This window comes from Myxine glutinosa, chromosome 5 (genome assembly GCF_964187855.1).
Source record: "Myxine glutinosa chromosome 5, kmMyxGlut1.1, whole genome shotgun sequence".
Classification (NCBI taxonomy): Eukaryota; Metazoa; Chordata; class Myxini; order Myxiniformes; family Myxinidae; genus Myxine; species Myxine glutinosa.
This window is the reverse complement of record NC_136265.1, coordinates 40951087-40974118: the sequence shown is the minus strand read 5'-3', so window position 1 is coordinate 40974118 and position 23032 is coordinate 40951087. Positions and strand designations below refer to the sequence as shown.

The following is a 23032-nucleotide window of genomic DNA, read 5'->3' as shown; positions in this document are numbered from 1 at the left end:
ATGACCCTGGATTTATTTGGTTTTTCATCCACCAGTTAAAGAGAAAAGTAACCAAATGTCAAATTTTCGTTATGGAGTGACACGTCACGGAGTGACATCTGACTCCTAATTTGAGTTTTAATTTTAAAGCATAAAAGGACAACTCATATTTTTTCAATTGGTTTTGAAATAATCTTCATACAGGTAGCTTCTGATGGATAGCATTTGTTGACTTCATACCAATGAATTGAGAGAATGAATGAATTAATAGTTCTTTGCATTATCGAGGGCCAATTTTACTGCGCTTTTCAGTGGAATGACTTCATTAATTGCAATGAGTGATGTAAGCCAACAGAGCAAGCAAACTCAGTGATCTTGATATTATCTGAAAGTACATGTTTTCAGCTTTCATTTGGTACATAACATGAACTTTTTCAGTCAAATTTAAAATTTGACCTCTGCGGACCATTTCTCGTGGAATTGCCCTGAAGATAACCGGGGCCCGTGCGGGCCCGGTGAACGAGGTTGGTCTTAAAGTATTTTAATTACAAATTAGAGGTGCATAAGATTGTGAATCAAACAAAGACGGGTGAAACAAATTCCTATTGAACTTTTTCGCAATTTTTTTATGCATACTTCCGCATCCGGAAGATGGCGGCCTCCATTGAGTGATTTGGTTTTTGAAATATTTTTTCAAATGCTCGAATCTCATTGGTTCCGGTGTTTGGTGACGATTTTCGTTGGAGATAACCAGGCCCGTGCGGGCCGAGGTTGGTCTTAAAGTATTTTAATTTCAGATTAGAGGTGCATAGGATTGTGAATTAAACAAAGACGGGTGAAACAAACTCCTATTGAACCTTTTTCAATTTGTTATGCATACTTCAGCATCCGCAAGATGGCGGCCTCCATTGAGCGATTTGGTGCGTCAAAGCTTCGAAATTCTCAAGCCAAGGGATCCAGAAAAATCTGGCTTTTCAACATAATACATACGCGTTCATTCACAACACCGGGTTCGCCGGCTACAAGTACCCGACTGCAAAGCCGCAATGAGCCGGCGAAGCCAAAGCCTCTTGCCACTATTTTACCCATCACTATGGCATCAGTAGGTTAGGTAGTTGGTAGTAGGTAGGTGTAGTAGGTACCGTCGGTGTAGTAGGTACCATTTGCATTCTGGGTGAGATTAAAATTGATAAAATTTACTTCTTGATTAATTCGGTGAATTCCTTCTCAACTTCAGATATTTCCGGCCGTGAAAAACGATCCCCTACGGCCGCGAGATTTCTAAAAAATAATTCTTCGTCATTTTTAGAATATTTGACGCCGTTTTCACCCTCCGAAACGTGTAATAAGCTTTAAAAAAATATTTTTCAAATGCTCGAATCTCATTGGTTCCGGTGTTTGGTGACGATTTTCGTTGAAGATAACGGGGTTGGTCAACGTATTTTAATTACAAATTAGAGGTGCATTCGATTGTGAATCAAACAAAGACGGGTGAAACAAACTCCTATTGAACTTTTTCGCAATTGTTTTATGCAAACTTCCGCATCCGATCGATGGCGGCCTCCATTGCGTGATTTGGTTTTAGAAATATTTTTTCAAATGCTCGAATCTCATTGGTTCCGGTGTTTGGTGACGCTTTTCGCTGAAGATAACCAGGCCTGTGCGGGCCGAGGTTGGTCTTAAAGTATTTTAATAATAAATTGGAGGTGCATAAGATTGTGAATCAAACAAAGAAGGGTGAAAGAAACTCCTATTGAACGTTTTTCAATTTGTTATGCATACTTCCGCATCCGCAAGATGGCGGCCTCCATTGCACTTCGGAATTCTCAAGCCAAGGCATAATCTGGTTTTCGACATAATACGTATGCGTTTATTGACAACACCGGCTTTGCCGGCTATTATATATATAGATAAGTGTAACCTGCACTCGAACCAATATTCGTTTGATTGAATGGGATGGGGTGTGGTGTGGTGTGTGGAACAAAACTTAAGCCAAATTTGTATGACGTCCCCAACTTGCAGATGCCAGCTTGTCATGTCTTGCCCTCATGACATTTTGTGTCAAAAATGAGGAACAGCTTTGTTTATTGCAGGTAATGCAAGTTATAATTGGTGGCACAATATTGGTGCTAAGAGTTTGGTATGCAGCTTAATCCTTGCCCTGAAGACTGGTGACAAAGTAACAGGACAAGCAGAAACCATTGTATATACAGGGAGGTGAACACCTTCCAGCTAAATGCTGTCATTTTAAGATCATGACCTTAAAAACTAAGTCAAATGTCAACCCATTGTTTATTTATAAAATAAATTATAATCTATTCCCATTGTTGATGCAAAATGCCATTCCCAAAGTCCCATCTGGCTCTGATATATTGGTGGGGGATTGATGGCTATTTATCCATGGTTTCTAAGATTTTAAAATAAATTATCTGAATTTGAGAGCGAATCCACCATTTTCAGCTTCTTACAGGGGGCGTAGCCAGATGGGGCACAACTTAAGCTAAGGACATGGTCCAGATGCCTCGTGGTGAGTTTGGGCTGGATCTGTGTGGCGGTTTCTGAGAATATTTTTGAATAAAATATCAATATTTGGGACAAGACTCCCCCCTCTCTTTTATAGGGGCATATCCAGATGGGGAACACACCCCCATGAGACCTGCTGTCTTGGTGCATCATTCCAAAGTTGGTCCATACCATTTTGGGTAGTTACCTCCGCCCCCAAGGGTGGATGGAGGTTATGTTTTCACACCTGTCTGTCTGTGAACAAAGTATCTCAAAAGGTTGTGGATGGATTCGGACGACATTTGGCAGAGATGTAGCATATGTGACAAGGACGAAATGATTAGATTTTGGTGAAGATCCGGATTCGGATCCGGCAACTAGAATTTTTAAAGTGATTCTTCACCATGGGAGATCAGGTCAAAAACGATACATAGCAGGGTATATCCTGCTATGTCACTATGTTTTGCCAAAACACACCTGAACAAGCCAAAATCCTTCTGGGAGAATGTCCTGTGGACAGATGAGACCAAATTGAGCTTTTTGGTAAAGCACATCATCTCTTATGTTTACAGAAAACAAAATGAAGCCATCAAAGAAAAAAACACCTTCCCTACAGTCAAAGAAGGAGGAGGTTGAGTGATGTTTTGGGGGTTTCTCTGCTGCCTCTGGCACTGCGTGCCTTGAATGTGCATGGCATCATTAAATCAAGAGATTGCGAAGGAATTTTGGAGCGCAATGTTCAACCTTACGAGCACACTCTTACGATGTCTCTCCGAAAAGACCGACTGGACAACCCTCCCATCCACTTTCTGAATAATCCTCTCCAAGAAGTTCTGTCACTCAAGCTTTTGGGTCTCACTATCTACCATGATCTTTCCTGGGAAAACCACATTTCAAATCTGGCCTCCAAAGCCAGTCGCCGACTGGGCATCCTCCGTCGTGCGAAGTCCTTCCTTGGCACACCTGAGCTCCTCACCACATACAAGGCTTTCATCCACAGCTCAATGGAGTACTGCTCTCCCCTCTGGGCTGATGCTCCCGCCTCACACCTAGCTCGTCTTCACGCTGTTGAAACCAAAGCATTCAGAATCATTGGAATCTCCCACGATGAAGCTAACTCCAAGGGCCTCTCACTCACTCACCGCAGGCAGGTTGGTGGTCTTTCCGTCTTCTACCGACTCCTCTCTGGCCTTGCCCCCCCAGCTCTCTCTGGGCTCTGTCCCGCAAATATTCCTACAGGTCACACAAGATCTGCCTGCAACCCTCTTATGGTTAAACTGCCAAAATCAAGACTCTCTGCTCACCTTCACTCCTCTTTTCTCCCACCTCTGGAACAAACTCCCTCACTCTCTTCAATCCCACTCCACCCTCCAGGTCTTTAAAACAGCTGTTCACCACCATCTCTTATCTTCCCCCATCCAAAACCTTTATCTTTTCTACCCCCGCTAATTTCACCCCAATTCCACTTTTTTGAAATACCAACTTCTGTCCTGGAAGTCCTTGGTGTCCATGTGTTTTATACTTCTCCCTCCCCCCCTTCCCACGCCTCCTCCCCCCAAGCCCTCTCCCTTCCACACATCTCCCTGCTCTCAAATGTTGTGTTTGTGTGCTTCCCCTTCTCTCCCCATCTTGTCTTCTGCTCCCTCTTTTTATATATTTTGTTTGTCTGGTTGATTTGTTTGTGAAGTAAATGTTAGCTCTTTCACGAGCCTCGATTCAGTATACAAAAAAAACCAAAAAAACCCCCCCCCAGTGGCAGAAAGCTGTGTCTCCATCAAAGGTCATGGGTCTTGAGTAGGACAATGACCCCAAACCCACTTCAAAAAGCACCCAGGGATGGTTCAAGAAAAAACGCTGTACTGTTCTGAGGTGGCCAGCAATGAGTCCAGATCTAAATCCCATTGTACACCTGTGTGGAAATCTGAAAACAGCAGTTGGGAGAAGGCACCCTTCAAATCTTGGAGAACTGGAGCAGTTTGCACAAGAAGAGTGGGCCAAACTGCCAGTAGAGATGTGTAGGAAGCTCATTCATGGCTATAGGAAGCGCTTGACTGCAGTTATTTAGTCCAAAGGCCGTGCTACCAAATATTAAGTCGGGGGTGTCAATAATTTTGTCAATGCCATTTAATTTTATTATCTGATTTACAAGGATATATTAAGTGCTGAATCAAAAACAAATGTTCTGTAATATTAACAGTGAAATAAAGAATTGTGGAGACCAAATATTTTTGAGAATTTAAACTTGTCTTTTGGGAAAATTGTGAGTTATTTGAAAAAAGTGCAAGGGTGCCAATATTTTTGGCCACAACTGTACGAGAGCAGGGAAAAATTTTCAAATAAAGAAGAATGAGCGAAAATTAATCATACGAAGATCCATGGAATGGAAGGTGCACCGTGGAATGAAATATTGAATTAACGAACACGATGCCTCGCCCATAACGGGGCAGCAGGAAATGCACCCTTTTGCTGCATTCGCTGGAGTGAGGGACACCCCCGGCTAGTAGTTTTGACCGATAGAGAGGAAAAGAGAGAAAGGGGCGAGGGAGTTCCATCCTCTCCACCCTTCAGGGTTAAGGAAGGAACACCCCACGCCCTCCCCGACTTTGAGGGATCTAGCCACCTAGGGCACACTGACCCGGTCATGCACTTTCGTTGCACCTCTGGGGTTTTGTTTTAGCCCTTCAAAGCACATGTTGGAAACTCTTCGGCAAGACAAAGACGAGATGAGAAGCCAATGGACCAGGCAGAAAGCAAGATTTCAAAAACATGATGCGTCACACCCACAATAAAAAAAAAAATTGCAGTTGGAGTCGTTTCGGTCCTTCGACAAGCAAAAAATGGTGGAACTCAAGTATCCCGCAGCGTTTACCAGACACTCCAAGAGATATAGTGGAGAAGAGATGTTGAAGAGGGGTTTTCATTGGACAAGGGGGAGGGGACAGCTGGTCACAATATGTGTGGTGGTTTGTTGCTTGTACAGGCAGATGTTGGGTTTAGTGTGGGTTGGAGCTTATGTTGATACTGCCGCACAAGGGATGGGTGGTGTCCACACCGGAGTCCAGCCAGATGGACTCTCAATTCACAACAAAGTAGGAGCTGGAGAGGATCACCTTCGTGTGGTGGCTCCAATTTCAAGAAGAAGCACTCATATTTCGATCCTCATATTCCTCCACAACACAGTCCTCCTAGTATGGAAGAACTAGAGACAGCAGGCTCGAACGAAGGCACAAAGCCAAGCTCCTGGAGAAGCTGGACACATGGCACGAACAAACAACCAATGGACAACAAGAATTACAAACTGGCAATCCAGATAAGGACCTGGAAAGAGGAGATCAAGACCATGGAGATTAGATCGAGAGACGTCGAAAAATACAGTTTAGGGAGGCCTTCACCCTACAGTCGACAAACTAGATCTAACAAGGTCAAAAGTTATGAAAAACTTTTATTTTGGCAAAATATGTTGAAATGAGAACAAACTTTAACGGTGTAATGGAAATAAGTCTCGAATAACAAAACTCCAAACTAATAACTTCCAGCTGCACATCTCGAGGTATCAAACCTCAACAATACCAGTCATTACTTTGCAGCAGAGGCAACTCCAGCCGACTGGCAGCGAAAATAGAATCGAAGGTTCGTCTCACATTCCTGAGGAATAGGGAAAAATCTGAGCAGAGAGGGATGGACACGAATCGAGAGGGAAATATTACAAGTGCTGTGATGGAAGGCAAGGCTCATGGTACTTCAAGAACAAATGAACGCTTCGTCTTCCCTTTGCATCCGTCCTCGGCCCCGACGGCCCCTGCAACGGTAGAGCAGCGCAGTCAACACTACTCGTGCGGTTATATTTCAAAATAAAATCTCTGCTCGTGGAAGAGATTGTACCACATATCACGTGCTGGGCTAATACACGAGAAGATGGACCATGTGCGGAAGTTGAACTTGGTGCATCAGCTTCATTAGCCATGGTAACACAAAATGGGTCGACCGGTGTTTAAACGGAAATGCCTTTCCATCAGTTGTCCCGCTCACGACTCAAGTGCTTTGGTTTACCTTGCACGCATTCACCATCTGCATTTCTATGTGCAACATGATAGAGCATATAACAATGCAGGGCCTCACCGAGGTATATAGATTACAGTATATCTGAGATGTAATGTGGACTCGCTGACACACAAAGAACCATTACATTGGCTTTTTGTGTTCCTTCAGAAAGCAGGTAATATGTCACCCGATACATTTCCATATCTTTACAGATCAATAAAATATATTGGTATGGTTCTTACATCTAGTAAAGGGGCATGTCACGACAAGTCGAGAAACGTTTAATGGGTACAACCAATCTCGGACAGGTTACTATACTTCTCTGTTTCGGGATACTCGGCTGAAGCTGGTTTGGGAAAAGTTGTTCAGGGTGCCGGCGATGACTCGCATACTCTTTGCGAAAGACACAATAGGATCCCTAACATCTGCCAATGACGACTGCTGACAGACGGGCCTCCGCCTTGATAACTATCTGAGAACCGGCACACTAATTCAGAACGTACACACCAATTCATAACTACAGACCAATCAGCCTTCTCCCAATTATCAGCAAAGTCATGGAATCCATCATTGCTTCGGATATGAAATCTTTCCTCTTCTCCAATGGCTTGATCTCTGATCATCAATTTGGTTTCAGACCTGGTCAATCTACTCTGGACATGCTGCTTCTTCTGTCTCAACAATGGATGGAGGTCCTCAATGCCAAACAGGAAATCAGAGCTGTCTCCCTTGACATACAGTCGTGCCATCGATATGGTCTGGAACCCAGCTCTGCTCAACCAACTCTCCTTTGGTATCCATGGAAACCTCCACGCATGGCTTATGAACTTCCTCTCTGGTCGTAGTCAACGTGTGGCCCTGAATGGGTTTCTCTCACCTCCCCTTCCTGTTCAGGCTGGAGTTCCCCAAGGCAGTGTTCTGGGTCCTGTGCTTTTTATGGTCTTCATCAATGATCTCTCTGACTCTATGTAAAATCCTCTCTATCTCTTTGCTGATGACTCCACTCTCTGCCGCTCCATTCCTCATCCCTCAGATCGGCAGTCTGCAGCCTCCTCACTCTCTGCAGACCTGGACAAAATCACAGACTGGTCAAACAAGTGGAACATGTCTTTCAATCCTGACAAATCTCACACTATCTCCTTAAAGACCGTCTGCATCACCCTCCCATCTACTTTCTCAACAATCCTCTCCAAGAAGTTCTGTCACTCAAGCTCTTGGGTCTCACTATCTGCCATGATCTGTCCTGGGAAAACCACATTTCCAAGCTGGCCTCCAAAGCCAGTCGCCGACTGGGCATCATCCGTCGTGCGAAGTCCTTCCTTAGCACTTCTGTGCTCCTCACCACATAAAAGCTTTCATCCGTAGCTCAATGGAGTACTGCTCTCATCTCTGGGCTGGTGCACCTGCCTCATACCTAGCCCGGCTTCATGCTGGAGAAACCAAAACATTCAGAATCATTGGTATCTCCCACGATGAAACTGATTCTGAGGGCCTTTCACTCGCTGGGGTGCCTAAACCCCTGGTGGTGCGGCTGTCGGAGGAAATGCCCATGGACCGATAATGACACCATCACAGATGAAGGAAAACATCTGGCATACAGCCAAAAACTCGTGGTTAGAGGAGTTATGACCCCAATCTCCCGAAGCAGCAGCCCTGCAAGTAATTGAAAATCATGATGTACACAAACACAAGCACTGGGGTTAGAGCCCCTGCTTTGCTTCCCATCACCACAAGCAGGATGGTGGATGATTATGACTCAACAGTCCTAAACCCGCAAGGAGGGTCTGCTGCCCAAGTGAGTCCTGTGCGTGGCTTCTGTCGACCCTCACGTCCTTTCATTATTGGTCAGATGAGGAACTGCCTCGATTGATGGAGTACTGCTACAATATAGTCTGTATCCAAGAGCACAGACGCGTACACCCCGAAGAGCTATCACACAGCACTCTTGGTGATTCGACATCAATCACTACCTCAGCCACGCGCAATAATGCAGGTGCATCAGTTGTTGGAGTTGGTATCGCGCGCGGTAAGATGTCCTGCCAAAAGCAACCTGTCTCCTCGAAAATTTCGGAAAGAATATTATCGGCCGTTTTCAAGGGATATCCGAAAACGTATGTTATATCTTGTTACTTGCCGACGAATGTATCTGGAGAAAAAGATGTTGAACAATTCTATGAAGATCTTGAACGTACTGTGCGATCGATACCGATACACGTTTTTGTTATGATCTGTGGATATTTCAATGCACAGGTACATGGGCTACATTAGTATCATTCGATCAATAACAGAAACGGCATCCAACTGTGTGAGTTCTCCAATCGAAACAACATGGTTATAAGTAACACTCAATTTCCTATGAAACGTGGTAAAATGTGGACACACACAAACCCTGCCGGATTTTGCTCACAAATTGACTTCATTTTGGTGTGCAAGAGGTGGAGGAATAGCGTGAAGCATGTACCTGCCTTCTCAACGTTCAATGCTGTTGGAAGCGACCATCGAATCGTGTTTGCAAAGGTACAGTTGAGTCTTCAAAAAGTAAAAACGGTGGTGAAGCGCAAGAGAATGTACTGGGGAGCAATGTGGTACGATGATGTCTTGAAAATGGACATGAATGATGCTATATCCAGAAGGTGGAGAGAAACTACACCTGTAGAGCAGCAACCAGAAGGTGGAGAGAAACTACACATGTAGAGCAGCAACCAGAAGGTGGAGAGAAACCACATGAGCAAGTCCGACTTGAAGTTTGTTGACATATGCACCGAAGAATGTAGAACTCGTCTGCCACCGAAGCCGAAGTTCTCTGTGTCGTTGCGGAACTCTGCACAAGTAAGAGCTGCACGTGGCCTACTTGATCAAGTCCAACATGTGCAAGTACATGCAGCAAAAAGACAACTTTGCGATGCATATGATGCAGCACTAGATGCTCATTTCAACAACATCCTTTTGACGGTCGAAAAAACACTAATCTGCGAGATGCCGATGCTTGGTAACTCGTAGAATATCTTTCGGGAATATCGTCCAACGTACCCAGGCTTCAGTGTGAAGATCGACTCTCAGGGTGGTGCCAGCATTTCTCAAACCTCGCTGTTGCAGCTCCAGAAAAAGCACAACATTAAAAAGTCTGACACTCACCAAGAGATCTCTGCAGATCCTTTCTCGATGGAAAAAACTGGATGCAGCTTTAGGTCAAATGAAGAGCGATAAAGCACCGGGCATGGATGGACTTGGAATCTGCCTGATGTGAAACCTATATTGTTACACTTCTGCAACAGAACATCGAATGGAGGTCGCCCTAGTCAATGGGGTGAAGCTGGAATAGTTCCCATTCACAAGAAAGTTAATTTGGCATTTCCCATAGACTATCGTGGAATCAGCTTGACAAAAACCGCAGCCAAAATTGACAACAAAATGTTGCCAATCGCATTCGACCAACCATTGACCCACTGCTCCGCTTTAACCAAAATGGCTTCAGACAAAGCCGATCTACGGCTGCTCAGATTCTTGCACTGCGAAGGCTGCTTGAAGAAGCAAGAAACAGCAACCTGGAGGTTGAAGAAGCAAGAAGCAGCAAGCTGGAGGTTGAAGAAGCAGGAAACAGCAAGCTGGAGGTTGAAGAAGCAAGAAACAGCAACCTGGAGGTTGAAGAAGCAAGAAACAGCAACCTGGAGGTTGAAGAAGCAAGAAACAGCAAGCTGGAGGTTGAAGAAGCAGGAAACAGCAAGCTGGAGGTTGAAGAAGCAGGAAACAGCAAGCTGGAGGTTGAAGAAGCAGGAAACAGCAAGCTGGAGGTTGAAGAAGCAGGAAACAGCAAGCTGGAGGTTGAAGAAGCAGGAAACAGCAAGCTGGAGGTTGAAGAAGCAGGAAACAGCAAGCTGGAGGTTGAAGAAGCAGGAAACAGCAAGCTGGAGGTTGAAGAAGCAGGAAACAGCAAGCTGGAGGTTGAAGAAGCAGGAAACAGCAAGCTGGAGGTTGAATAAGCAGGAAACAGCAAGCAGGAGGTTGAAGAAGCAGAAAACAGCAAGCTGGAGGTTGAAGAAGCAGAAAACAGCAAGCTGGAGGTTGAAGAAGCAGAAACCAGCAAGCTGGAGGTTGAATAAGCAGAAACCAGCAAGCTGGAGGTTGAAGAAGCAGAAAACAGCAAGCTGGAGGTTGAAGAAGCAGAAAACAGCAAGCTGGAGGTTGAAGAAGCAGAAAACAGCAAGCTGGAGGTTGAAGAAGCAGAAAACAGCAAGCTGGAGGTTGAAGAAGCAGAAAACAGCAAGCTGGAGGTTGAAGAAGCAGAAAACAGCAAGCTGGACACAAAGCTTGTGCTGTTATTTGTCGACTTTACAAAAGCGTTTGACTCAATAGACAGAGACGCTATGTTCAAAATACTACGTGCCTATGGTATACCGCCTAAGATAACAAACGCGATCAAGGAGATGTATAATTGCACTTCTGCTGTTGTCCTCACACCTGATGGGCCAACTCAGGTATTTGACGTCACTGCGGGAGTGCTGCAAGGTGAAACTTGCACCTTTCTTATTCATCATGGTGCTCGACTATGTGATGCGTACCGCATTGACGGAGGAACATGGTGTCACACTGCAACACCGCATGAGCAGAAGACATCCTGCCCAGAAACGATCTGACCTCGACTACGCTGATGACATCGCTGTAGCTGCTGATTCACCACAAGATGCACAGGACATCCTATCAAGAATCGAAGATGCAGCCAGAAAAGTCGGTCTTCTTATCAATGCCTCAAAAACAAAGTACATGCACATACATCGTCGACCGAATGAACAACAAACTCTCAGGGCAGTTCAAGACTTCAAATACCTTGGCTCGTATACCAACACTGCCTATGACGTCAGCTGCCGCATTGGACAGGTGTGGGCAGCAGCAAACAAGCTTGAGAAAGTTTGGCGCTCCCCGCTGCAACGAAGCACCAAAATCCGGCTACGTAAAGCTACAGTTGAATCAATCTTACTGTATGGGTGCGAGTCGTGGATGCTGACGAGTAGCACGACACTTAAAATCGATGGCAACTACACCAAGCTCCTCCATAAAACACTCAACATCCGTTGGCAGGACCACGTCACAAACATTGAACTATTTGGTAATATGCCAAAATTTTCTGACGTTGTGAGGAAGAGGCATTTGAGATGTGTGGGTCATGTCCTCCGGCATGAAGAAGAAGAAGCAGCAAATAGCGTCCTGCTTTGGAAGCTTTCAGAAAGGAGAGTTGGTTGGTCGGACGAACCTGACGTTGATCAATATTGTCTGCAGCGACACTGGGCTGTATACGGACACACTTAAATCCGCTGCAGCTGACAGAGGTGTTTGGGCAAATCTGACAAAGTAACTTTGTTCTATGTCACTCTGGTTTCTTTTTGGTGTTTTGTTTGTGATTGCCTGATCAACATTATGTATAAACAAGTAGTAGTTCACTCGCGCGCTGCAGGCAGGCAGGTTGGTGGTCTTTCTGTCTTCTACCGACTCCTCTCTGGCCTTGCTCCCCCAGCTCTGTCTGTGCTCTGTCCCCCAAATATTCCTGCAGATCGCACAAGATCTGCCAGCAACCCTCTTATGGTGAAACTGCCAAAATCAAGACTCTCTGCTCAACTTCACTCTTTCATTCCTCTTTTTTCCCACCTCTGGAACAAACTCCCACACTTTCTTCAATCCCACTCGTCCCTCCAGGTCTTCAAAACAGCTGTTCACCACCATCTCTTATCTTGCCCCATCCAAAACCTTGATCTTTTCTACCCCTGGTAAAACACCCCAAATCCGCCTCTTTAAATCTCCGACTTCATTCCTGAAATTCCTAGCAGTGTTCATTTGCTTTATACCGTGTACCCCTCCCATCCACCCCCCCCCCCCCCCCCTCCTCTCTCCCACTGGCCCTCTCCCCTCCACAGAGTCCCTGTTCTCTACTGTTATTGTGCTTGTATGCTTTCCTCTCTCTCCCCCTCATCTCCCCCTCCCTTTATTTATTGTATGTTTATGTGTCTGTGCATGTTTTCATGTTTAATGTGTTAGCTCTTACACGAACCTTGACTCTGTGTACAAAAATAAATAACAATAAAAAACCTATGTCTGCCTCACCGTCTCACCAAGCACTCTCTCCACCCACCATCCCCTTTCACTTCAATGCAAAGCAATGGCTTGCTCATCCTTTGATTCGTTGTCATCGAGCGACCCATTAAATGCATCAAAGTTCACAGCAACATTTCAACTCCCATAAGCAGTGATATAATGGACATACCAGAAATCCATTCCTCGCGAAGATCCACCCTGAGATCCACTACCACGAAATCCACCACCCCGAGATCCACCACCCCGAGATCCACCATCCCAAGATCCACCATCCCGAGATCCACCACCCCAAGATTCACCACCCTGAGATCCACCACCCTGAGATCCACCACCCCAAGATCCACCACCCCGAGATCCACCACCCCGAGATCCACCACCACGAAATCCACCACCCCTAGATCCACCACCCCTAGCGCGTTCCTCCACACGAGCAGCGTATCTTTCAGCCATGTCCACGAGTTCATCTGGAACTTCCTGCAAAAGCAGCATACATGACCACAATGCACACAACCAATTACATCTCGGTTTGTGAATCTGCTCTCTTTTTAAGGCACCTATATATATATATATATATATATTGTTATGTCTGGTGGGGTAGAGCAATATGTAGAGCAGATAGATCTGAATAAGTAACATGCTTCGAGATGTCGCGATAGCTAGAACCCACTATGTACCTTTAAGTTAGTATGTGTAGGCGTTTTGTCGGGTAAGGAGTATACTTGTGAACCTTCCAGGAGGTTCGTGTGTTAAGTAGAGTTAGGGATTAAAGAGTAGCGCCCCTGTGTGTCCACACCTGGTTAGCCAAACCTTTGTCCCTTATGGCACTGCACACCACTTAGACACATAGATAGGACCCTTAGTGCAACACTAAATAACGCCCTCCCTGACATGACTGTGAAAGAGAACCGGCAAAAGGAAACCAGGCCAGGACACCGCCGCATGGCCGCCGCCATTTACACCTCCGACAGGCCGATCCACCTCGAGTGCCATGTGCTATGACACCAGGAGCAGGGAGCGGGAGTGGGAGTGATGCGGTGGGCGTGCACCTGGGCGAGTCGGTGGAGGAGACTGATTGGTTGGCAGGCAACGCGCCAAGGCTGATGTCACCGCCGCGGAGTGATACGAGGCGCGGCAGGACTTTTGTGAGTCAGTTGGCCAGGAGAGATCAGCGAGCGCTGAATGCCAGTCTGAGAGTGCAGGGCAGTTGGTTGAGAGCAGTTGCTTCTGGCAGTGAGTCTTGAGACGCGCTGGAGTGCACGAACAGTTGGCAAGCAGGGTTGAGCTGGTTGGCGCGTGAGCAGAAGAGGAGTTCGCAGCACGAGTTGGGCTGAGGTGTAGCCCGAGTGGAGTTCGCTTGTCTTTTTGACCTCGCTTGGAGCCGCGAGCCTGCGTTGGACGTGCGGTGCTTTTGCTGCTTTGGGGCCTCGTGTGCGAACGGAGTGGGCGTTGGCTCGGGCCTTTGCGTTGCTGTGGTACTTGGAGCGAGGCCTGGTGGTGCTCGGAGGCGGTCGGAGAGGGCCGCCGAACGGGGCTGTGTTACACTGAAGAGGACAAGCGCCAGATAAGCCCGAGCTCCGCGATTACATTTTACACGACGAGACAATTAATTTCCTTTAATCCATCCCCCTCGTCTGTATTTGTTGAGTCTGGTGTGCGGGATCCCAAATATAGGATTTAGTTGATTTGATTGCCGTCGCGTTTCATTGTTATCGGGTCCGTGAATAAATCTTTATTTGTTGTACATTTTAATTCGGTGTCGCGTGCATTAATTTCCCTGCAGCTGCCGTCGTTTCACCAAGGTAAGTACTTTCACCACAGCCTCCATTTTCCTTCTCCCTCCCGCGCGGCCATAGTAGAATACATGTTTGGGTTGTGCCTCCGAATAAGACCGTTTAGGCCATCCGCGACTCTGGTGTTAACTGGAGTTGCGCGACAATATATAAATATATATATATAAATAAATATATATAAATAAATATATATATATGGGCAAATCTGACAAAGATTTTTTTCTTTGTTTAAAGATTAAAGATTTTTAAAACTGATTCTTCTCCATGGTATATATATATATATATATTTTTTACAATTCCACTTTGATAACCATGTGTGCACGTGTACATATGCAGATGTTCTCACACAACATACCGTAGACTGAAATGAAGTCTTTCAGACAAATGCTGACATAAAAAGTAAAAACTTCTGAAAAAGCACTGCATTACCCTTCCGGGGTGACACAATTACCCTTCCGGGTTCGGTTGCGAGAGTACGCTGGCGTTGCATATTCGCCGCTTCTCCGACTGGATGGATGTACAGGGTCTGCTTCTACTTTTCTGACCTGACATCTCACACCTGTCCTGCCTTTTCACACCCGCACGTGCCGCGTGTTCTCCGGCTGGATAACGGAATCTGCTTTTGATGGTACGGAATACGGAATCGAAAGGCCCGCTCCCGTTGTTTGTGGCCGTGGCCTTGTTTGCCGGTGGCCTTGTGGTCTTGGTGGCCTTGTGGCCTTGTTTGCCGCTGTGGTCTTGATTAGCGGCTGCAGTCGTTTGCCGCTGCGTTTGCCGCTGCGTTTGCCGCTTTGCCTCCTCGACCTTGGCCTCGTACTCGTCCCTTCGCTCCTGCCTGGCATGGCTCTGAAGTACTCCGCCGCAAGGCTTCTTCTGCTCAATACCCGCTCCACCCCATCATGCATCTCTGCCATCAAATCAAATGGACTCCTCCGACGACCCAGGTACATTCACCGTGGCTCCGGTCGCAAGTTTGTTTATTTGCAATCAGGTCACTCCATCCCCGTCCTCTGGTCGGCTCAGCGCACTCTCACTCTTCGTCCCAGCGCACCTGGTCACAGCAACCCACACGATCGCACCTCCTGCCTACGAACCCTGGCTAAATCACCTGAATTCATCCCTGCTGTTCAAAACAACATCAAGCTCACCCTGTTCAACACCCGGTCCCTCAACAATAAATGCCTCATCCTGAACGAATACATCCTGGATAACAAACTGGACTTTCTCTGTCTCACCGAAACCTGGCAACAACCTCTGGACTACTACACACTCAACCTCACCACACCCAATGGATATTCCTACGTCAATAAACCACGCTCGGAGGGCCGAGGTGGTGGAATTGCCGTTATCCACCGTCAAGACATCAAGACCAACCTCATCTCCATCTCATCTGCTCCATCATTTGAACACCTGGCTTTAAAACTCTCTGGTCACACGCAGTCAGTCATGGCTGTCGTCTACCGCCCTCCCAAACCACACCCATCATTCCTGTCTGACTTCTCCTACTTTCTGACCCAGCTATGTTCCCTCTCCCCCTCAATCCTCCTCCTTGGTGATTTCAATATCCACATGGACTCCACTGACTCCACAATAACCACTGACTTCACTGATTTACTCACCTGCTTTAACCTCACTCAACATGTCGACTTTCCTACCCATATCCGTGGTCACATTTTGGACCTTGTCTGCTCCACTGGATTAAATTTGCACCATCTCTATGGCTCCGACCTCACCCTCTCTGACCACTTAGCCATCACTCTGACCATCAACATCCCCGCCCCAACACCAAGGCATTATCGCACAATCAACTTCCGTAAGCTAAACGCTCTTTCACCTACCTCATTCTCATCCACCCTCTCTGAAAAAATGTCCACTTCTCCCTTCATTGACCTCCACACCCCTTCCGACCTCACTGACTACTACAACCACACTCTCTCCTCCTGCCTTGACCAGCTTGCGCCTGTAAAAACCAAAACAGTTTCTTTCACCCATTCTGCTCCCTGGTTTACCCCTGAACTCCACCTGATGAAAACTCGTGCTCGCCAACTTGAAAGACTCCGCAATAAAACGGGTCTCACAGTTCACTCCCAAGCCTACAAGGACCACATACAACACTACAAAGATGCCCTCTCCCGCGCCCGCTCTGCCTACTACTCTCAAATTATCCACTCTGGCTCCGGAAACCCAAAAGCACTCTTCTCGACAATAAACAAACTCCTCCGCCCCCTGAACACCACCACCCAGTCATTCACAGTAGACAACTGCATCTCCTTCCTCTCTTTCTTCCAACGCAAAATTGACAACATCTACAACAGCTTGACCACCGCCGCACCCGCTCCCCCTCCAACCACCTGCCCCCCCTTGTCCTGCCATCCCCTGTCTCGGTTCTCCCCAATCTCTCCTACTGACCTCTCTGAACTCCTCATAGGAATGAAAACTGCCACCTGCACTCTTGACCCCATCCCCTCCAGCTTTGTCAAAGCCTCCCTCCCTGCTCTCTCTCCACTTATCATTGCAACAATAAACTCCTCCCTGTCTACAGGCATCGTCCCACCTTCCCTCAAAATTGCTGCTGTTACCCCCATTCTAAAAAAACCTGGTCTAAACCCTGACACCCTAAACAACTTCAGACCCATCTCCAACCTACCCTTTCTGTCAAAAGTTTTGGAACGCGCTGTAGCCACTCAACTCAAACATCATCTCTCTGCCAATAACCTGTATGAAACATTCCAATCCGGATTCCGCTCCAACCACAGTACTGAAACTGCTCTCCTCAAAATCACCAACGACCTTCTCCTCTCCTCTGACGCTGGCAACCTCAACATTCTCGTCCTCCTCGACCTCAGCGCTGCCTTTGACACCATCGATCACACTATCCTCCTCACCCGACTTGAATCCACCTTTAACGTCACCGGCACTGCCCTCTCTTGGATTAAATCATACCTCTCTGACAGATGCCAGTTCATCTCCATCAATAACTGCAAATCCCCCACTGCTCCCCTCCCCCAAGGTGTCCCCCAAGGTTCAGTTCTTGGCCCCCTCCTCTTCATCCTTTACCTGTCCCCGCTCGGTCACTTAATCCGCCGTCATGGTCTCCAATTCCACTGCTTCGCCGATGACATCCAGCTTTTCATCTCCACCAAGTCCGTCTCCACCGACACCCACTCTATCCTGACAAACTGCATCACTGAAATAAAATCCTGGCTTCAAATCAACTTCCTCAAGCTTAACTGTGATAAATCTGAAATAATCATCATTGGCCCAAAAACGCTCACAAAATCCACCCATAACTTTGCCCTCAACATCGACGGTATCCCAGTATCCACCTCCCCTCACATCCGGAATCTTGGCGTCATCTTTGACCAAACCCTTTCCTTCGACAAATACACTAAACAGATCACAAAGTCAGCCTTCTTTCACCTGAAAAACATTGCCCGTCTCCGCTCATCCCTCTCCTCCACGGCTGCAGAAACCCTCATCCACGCCTTCATCACCTCCCGTCTGGACTACTGCAATAGCCTCCTCTATGGTTCACCCTCAAAAATCACCAATAAACTCCAATACATTCAGAACTCCGCTGCCCGTCTACTCACTCATTCCCGGACCCGTGACCACATCACCCCCGTCCTTTACAAGCTTCACTGGCTCCCCATCCCCCAGAGAATCCAGTACAAAATCCTCCTCTTGACATACAAAGCCCTCCATAACCTGGCCCCATCCTACCTGGCTGACCTCCTCTCCAGACACACTCCCACCCGCAACCTCCGCTCTGCTGGTACCAACCTCCTGACCCCCTCCATCCGGACCAAATTCAGATCCTGGGGGGACAGGGCCTTCTCCATCGCTGCTCCCACCCTCTGGAACTCACTACCTCACACCATCAGAGACTCCTCCTCACTCACCACATTCAAAACATCACTAAAGACCCACCTGTTCAACGCTGCATTCAACATTCAACCCACAGCATTTAACCCCTGACTATCTCTTCTCCTTCTCCCTCCTTTTGCTTTAAATATTTCCCTATTGATTCTTGTCTTTTTGCAATTGTTGTTTTCATGTATTGTTATGCATTATGTTTTCCACTCTGTCAAAGCGCCTTTGGGCTTCTGGAAAAGCGCTATACAAAATAAATGAATTATTATTATTATTATTATTACCTGGTTTGCCTCTTCCAGTAGAGAGATGAGCCTTGCTGCGTTCCTCCAGTCACCCCTCGTGATGAGCGTAGTGGAGACGCCAGTGCGGCTGTACAAACAATGACAATAAATTAAAATCTGCACACAAGGCTTGACTACAGTAGATATGACAATCTTCTTCATTTGAATGCAGCACAAGGCTTTGGGGTAGCATCATTGGCTGAGGACACAGCGCCCTCTGCAGGTTAGTGGAGGAATTTGGAATATGTTCATGGTGCCGGAGATAACCCGCCTCCTCTTCGTGAAGGACACCGTGGGATATTTAACGTCACTTAAACTGTTCTCATATATCACATTTTTACCACAGAACAGGTTTCACATCGATCGGTGAAGCGGTTTCAGAGAAGGGATTTTTTTAATTATCGGCTTTCAAGCTAAGATGGCTGCCAAACCATGTGACATATGACCTTTAAAAATGTACACTCTGCATATGTATGGGAATGGGATCACGTTTGTGAAGCTTCGTGTTGATCGGATAAGGTTCGTTTTTCTATCCAAGATGGCTGCCAAAGTACGTGACCTACACGGACGTCATTTTAAAACTATATGCAACAATGGTGTTAGATGACATTTGTAAAATTTCGCATTCATAGGGTAAGCGGTTTCAGAGATATAATTATTTAATATTTTCCTTCAACCCAATATGGCTGCCAAACCATGTGACCAAAGATGTCATAAATTTAATAATTCAATACAAATGGGTCAGAGATCATGTGCATCCAATTTCAGATTTTTCAGATACGGCATTCGATTAAACCATTTATGGCTGGTATACAACTTCACCTATAATTATGTCATAATTATCATGCTTTCGTTCCCCATTGGGAGTACTTGACAAAGTGCGAAGTTTCAAATTTTTCCATTCAGCAGTTTCGGATAATTTATTACCTCCGCCACCAAAGGTGGATGGAGGTTATGTTTTCACCCCTGTCTGTGTCTGTTTGTTTGTCCGTTTGTGAACAGAATATCTCAAAAATTTGTGGACGGATTCAGACTAAATTTGGCAGAGATGTAGCGTATGTGACAAGGAAGAAATGATTCGATTTTGGTGAAGATCCGGATTCGGACCGGATTCGGATGGCTGCAAACACGATGGATGATCCGGATTCGGAACCGGCTACTAGAATTTTTAAGTGATTCTTCACCATTGGGAGATCTGGTGAAAATTAATATATATAACATGTTTAAAAAAGTTATGGACGAGTTATGACTAAACTTGGTTTTCGAGTTGGTTAGGTGGCAAGAACAAGCCGATAAGATTTTGGTTATCTCAAAAATAGCGGGATATCTCAAAAAGTTATGGATGGATTTGGACGAAACTTGGACAGGCTGTGTGTGTGACAAGGAAGAATCTATTCAATTTTGATGAAGATCCGGATCCAGCGAGTATAATTTTTTAACTGATTCTTCTCCATGGGGTGATATGGCCAACCAGGCGGAAGTATGCTCTCTGAGTGCCGTTCTAGTTTTTTTTTTTTTTTTTGCGTTTAATCCAAGATGGCTGTCATACCAAGTGACCTACGACATCACAATTAACATAAAAACATTCTGCATGGGTGTCGCTCCTACTCTGAAAGTTTCATCTCAATTGGACATGTGGTTGCTGAGAAAAACGAGGTTTATCCCATACGGATGGACGGACAGAGGAGTCTCGACCGGAATAAAAAACTCGACGTAAACGAATGGAAGGAAGAGCAGAAAGAGAGGGAGACAAATGGCGAACAGCCGCTTGTCAGAGCGTAGTGGCGGCATGAGAACAAGGTTTAACAAGAACGAGAATTGCTTTGCAATACATGTCCCCTGCCGATGTGAAGTCCAAAAAGAGCATAACTGAAAAATTGACAAAACACCCCGAAACTCAAACGCTTTCTGCAACTTATCATATTAAAGCTATGCACCAAGTTTCAGTTGAATATGTCAAAGGGTATGGGGGAAAAGTCTCAAAAACCACAGGAGGGAGGGACGGACAGACAGACTGCTCGCGTTTCCACAATCATTTCTAATATTGCACATCTGTCAATCTTATTTGGGACTACGACAAGACGTTTGTATCCCGACAGCGAGCGCTTCGTGACAGACATATAACCATGTACCCGGCACGGCCCGTTCGGCCAATGCGGTGCACGTATTCCTCCATGTCCCTGGGACAGTCGTAATTGAACACGTGAGTGATGTCGTTCACGTCCAGGCCTCGGGAAGCCACGTCGGTCGCGATGAGGATGCGCACAGAGCCTGCGGTCACAAAAAACGAGCTCCATCAAATCGAGGACACAGTGGTACCGTAATCTATGCAAGTTAGTTGCGCGCTTGCTGTTATACATAGACTGCACAAAAAGTCTCAAGCCGTTAATGCTGAGTTTAAAACAAGAAGGATTTGGGGGCAAAAAACAATGCTCACGATACAAAATAAATAAAACACCGCTTTCCTCGGTGAAGCGGTTTCAGAGAAGGGATTTTTTAAATTATCGGCTTCAAGATAATATGGCTGCCAAACCACGTGACATATGACCTTAAAAAATGTATACTCTGCATATGTATGGGTAGGGGGTCACATTTGCGAAGTTTCGTGTTGATCGGATAAGGTTCGTTTTTCTACGCAAGATGGCTGCAAACACGATGGATGAAATCAACAGGACCTGAAACGTCAGCTTCTCCTTACTCCCCACAGCGTTTAGCATACCTCAATCGACATCCTGTAGATTCCATGCATCATTCTGCCTGGCAACTGCTGCAGATGAACATTAGGCTTCCCACAACCCCTACCTCCTCCTCCGCCTCCCCCCCACCAAAGTTTGGTCAAAATCCCATTACTGGTTCACAAGTTAGCGCGGTAATGGAATGTTTACCTAACGGGACCTGACCTTTGACCTCTTGACCCCATAATCGAAAAAGTTTACCATTGCATCATCATACATACTCGTACCAAGTTTGACTTAGATCCCTTCGGTCGTTCTTAAGTTATCGCGGTAACAAAAACCTATCACGGACGGACGCACGCATGCACGGACAGGCCAGACAACCGGAGAACATAATGCATCGGTAACTTCGGGCAGCGGAGGCATAAAAAGCGAGCGAATAAAACCAAATCACACTGAAGTTTCACCAGAGCGAAAGTCATCCAGTGCTTGCTCCCTGTCGTATTGCTCGCGGTCTCCATGGATGCATTGCACAGAGAAGCCACGCATGCTACACTCTGTGGACAGATTGTCCGCCCTGCACAAGGTGAGCACAGAAAGGAATGAGGATGAAGATAAAATCAAGAGCAGAGACACAGACATACAGGGAGCCACGGATGATAGAATCAGCACCATTATCTTGGGAGAACTTCCACAAACGGCACATTACTCGGCACCGGAGGGTACAAAAATCAATAAATAAGTCAACAATATTTTTGAAAACGAGGAACACAATGTGTGTAGAACGTCAAAAAGTAGCTCAAATTATTAATACAGTGAATGAATGAATGAACGTCCACAACCTTTTTAGATACCCTGCTCACAGACAAATAAACAGCGATGAAAACAATCTCCGAAAGAATCGTCTGGCAAACCTTCTTCCCACCCCCAACTACTTTCTTGACAATCCTCTCTAGGAAGATCAGTCATTCAAACTTCTGTGTCTTGCAAGCAGCCATGGATCGTTCTTGGGCAAACCACAATTCAAAGTTGGCCTCCAAAGCCAGCCAATGACTGGGCATCCTCAGTCATACAAAGTCCTTCTTTGGCACATCTGATCTCCCATACACCTGCAAGGATTTCGTCCACAGCTTGATGGAGTACTGCTCTCCCCTGCCTCACACCTTGCGCAGGTTGATGCCGTGGAAACCAAGGCCTTCGAGATCATTGGAATCTCCTGTGATGAATCTGAGTCTATGGGCCTATCATTTTTCCATTGCAGACAGGTCAGTGGTGTCTCTGTCCTCCACTGCCTCCTTTCTGAACTTGCACCCCTCAGCTCTTTCTGCGCTTTGTCCCCCCAATGCCCCTGCCCTCCCAGGTTTCTGCAGGGGGCACACACGGTCCACCATCAACCCCCTTTCTGGTGAAACTCCCAAATTCCAGGATCACTGCTCACCTCCACTCATTTGTTCCCCTTTTCCCCCACCTGTGGAACCAAGCTCCACATTCTCTTCAACCTCAATCTTCCCTTGAGGTCCTCAAGATAGCTGTTCTCCACCATCTCAGATCATCCCCAATCCAAAACCATATTTTCTACCGTCGTTAACCCACCCCAATCCCTCCTCCCAAATTTCTGGAGTTCCCTACGTTTGACGATAATCACAACGAAACGCTACTCCTAGGGTTTACTCAAGGTGGACGAAAACTATCCCGAGAAGGTCACAAAGACATTTTTTTAAATCCTAAAGGAAAAAGCTAAAAATAGGATATTCTTCATTCAAAGAAGGCTCTGCATACTCGATGCTGGACCTGCTGTCATAGC

The 23032-nt window shown here is 46.3% G+C and overlaps 1 protein-coding gene across 1 annotated transcript in view; it reads right to left on the bottom strand.

The window, feature by feature from the left end:
• Window positions 1–5905: 5905 nt before the first annotated feature.
• LOC137427646 (uncharacterized) overlaps window positions 5906–23032 on the bottom strand; it is an 84936-nt gene continuing 67809 nt past the window's right edge. Inside the window, exons 14-18 of the mRNA XM_078777276.1 lie at window positions 21696–21916; window positions 20686–20824; window positions 18554–18641; window positions 12776–13080; window positions 5906–6280 (exon numbers count right to left, since the gene is read on the bottom strand). Of these exons, the coding sequence (XP_078633402.1) occupies window positions 6223–6280; window positions 12776–13080; window positions 18554–18641; window positions 20686–20824; window positions 21696–21916 (811 nt within the window). The 3' untranslated portion in view covers window positions 5906–6222. The remainder of the gene's footprint in view (window positions 6281–12775; window positions 13081–18553; window positions 18642–20685; window positions 20825–21695; window positions 21917–23032) is intronic.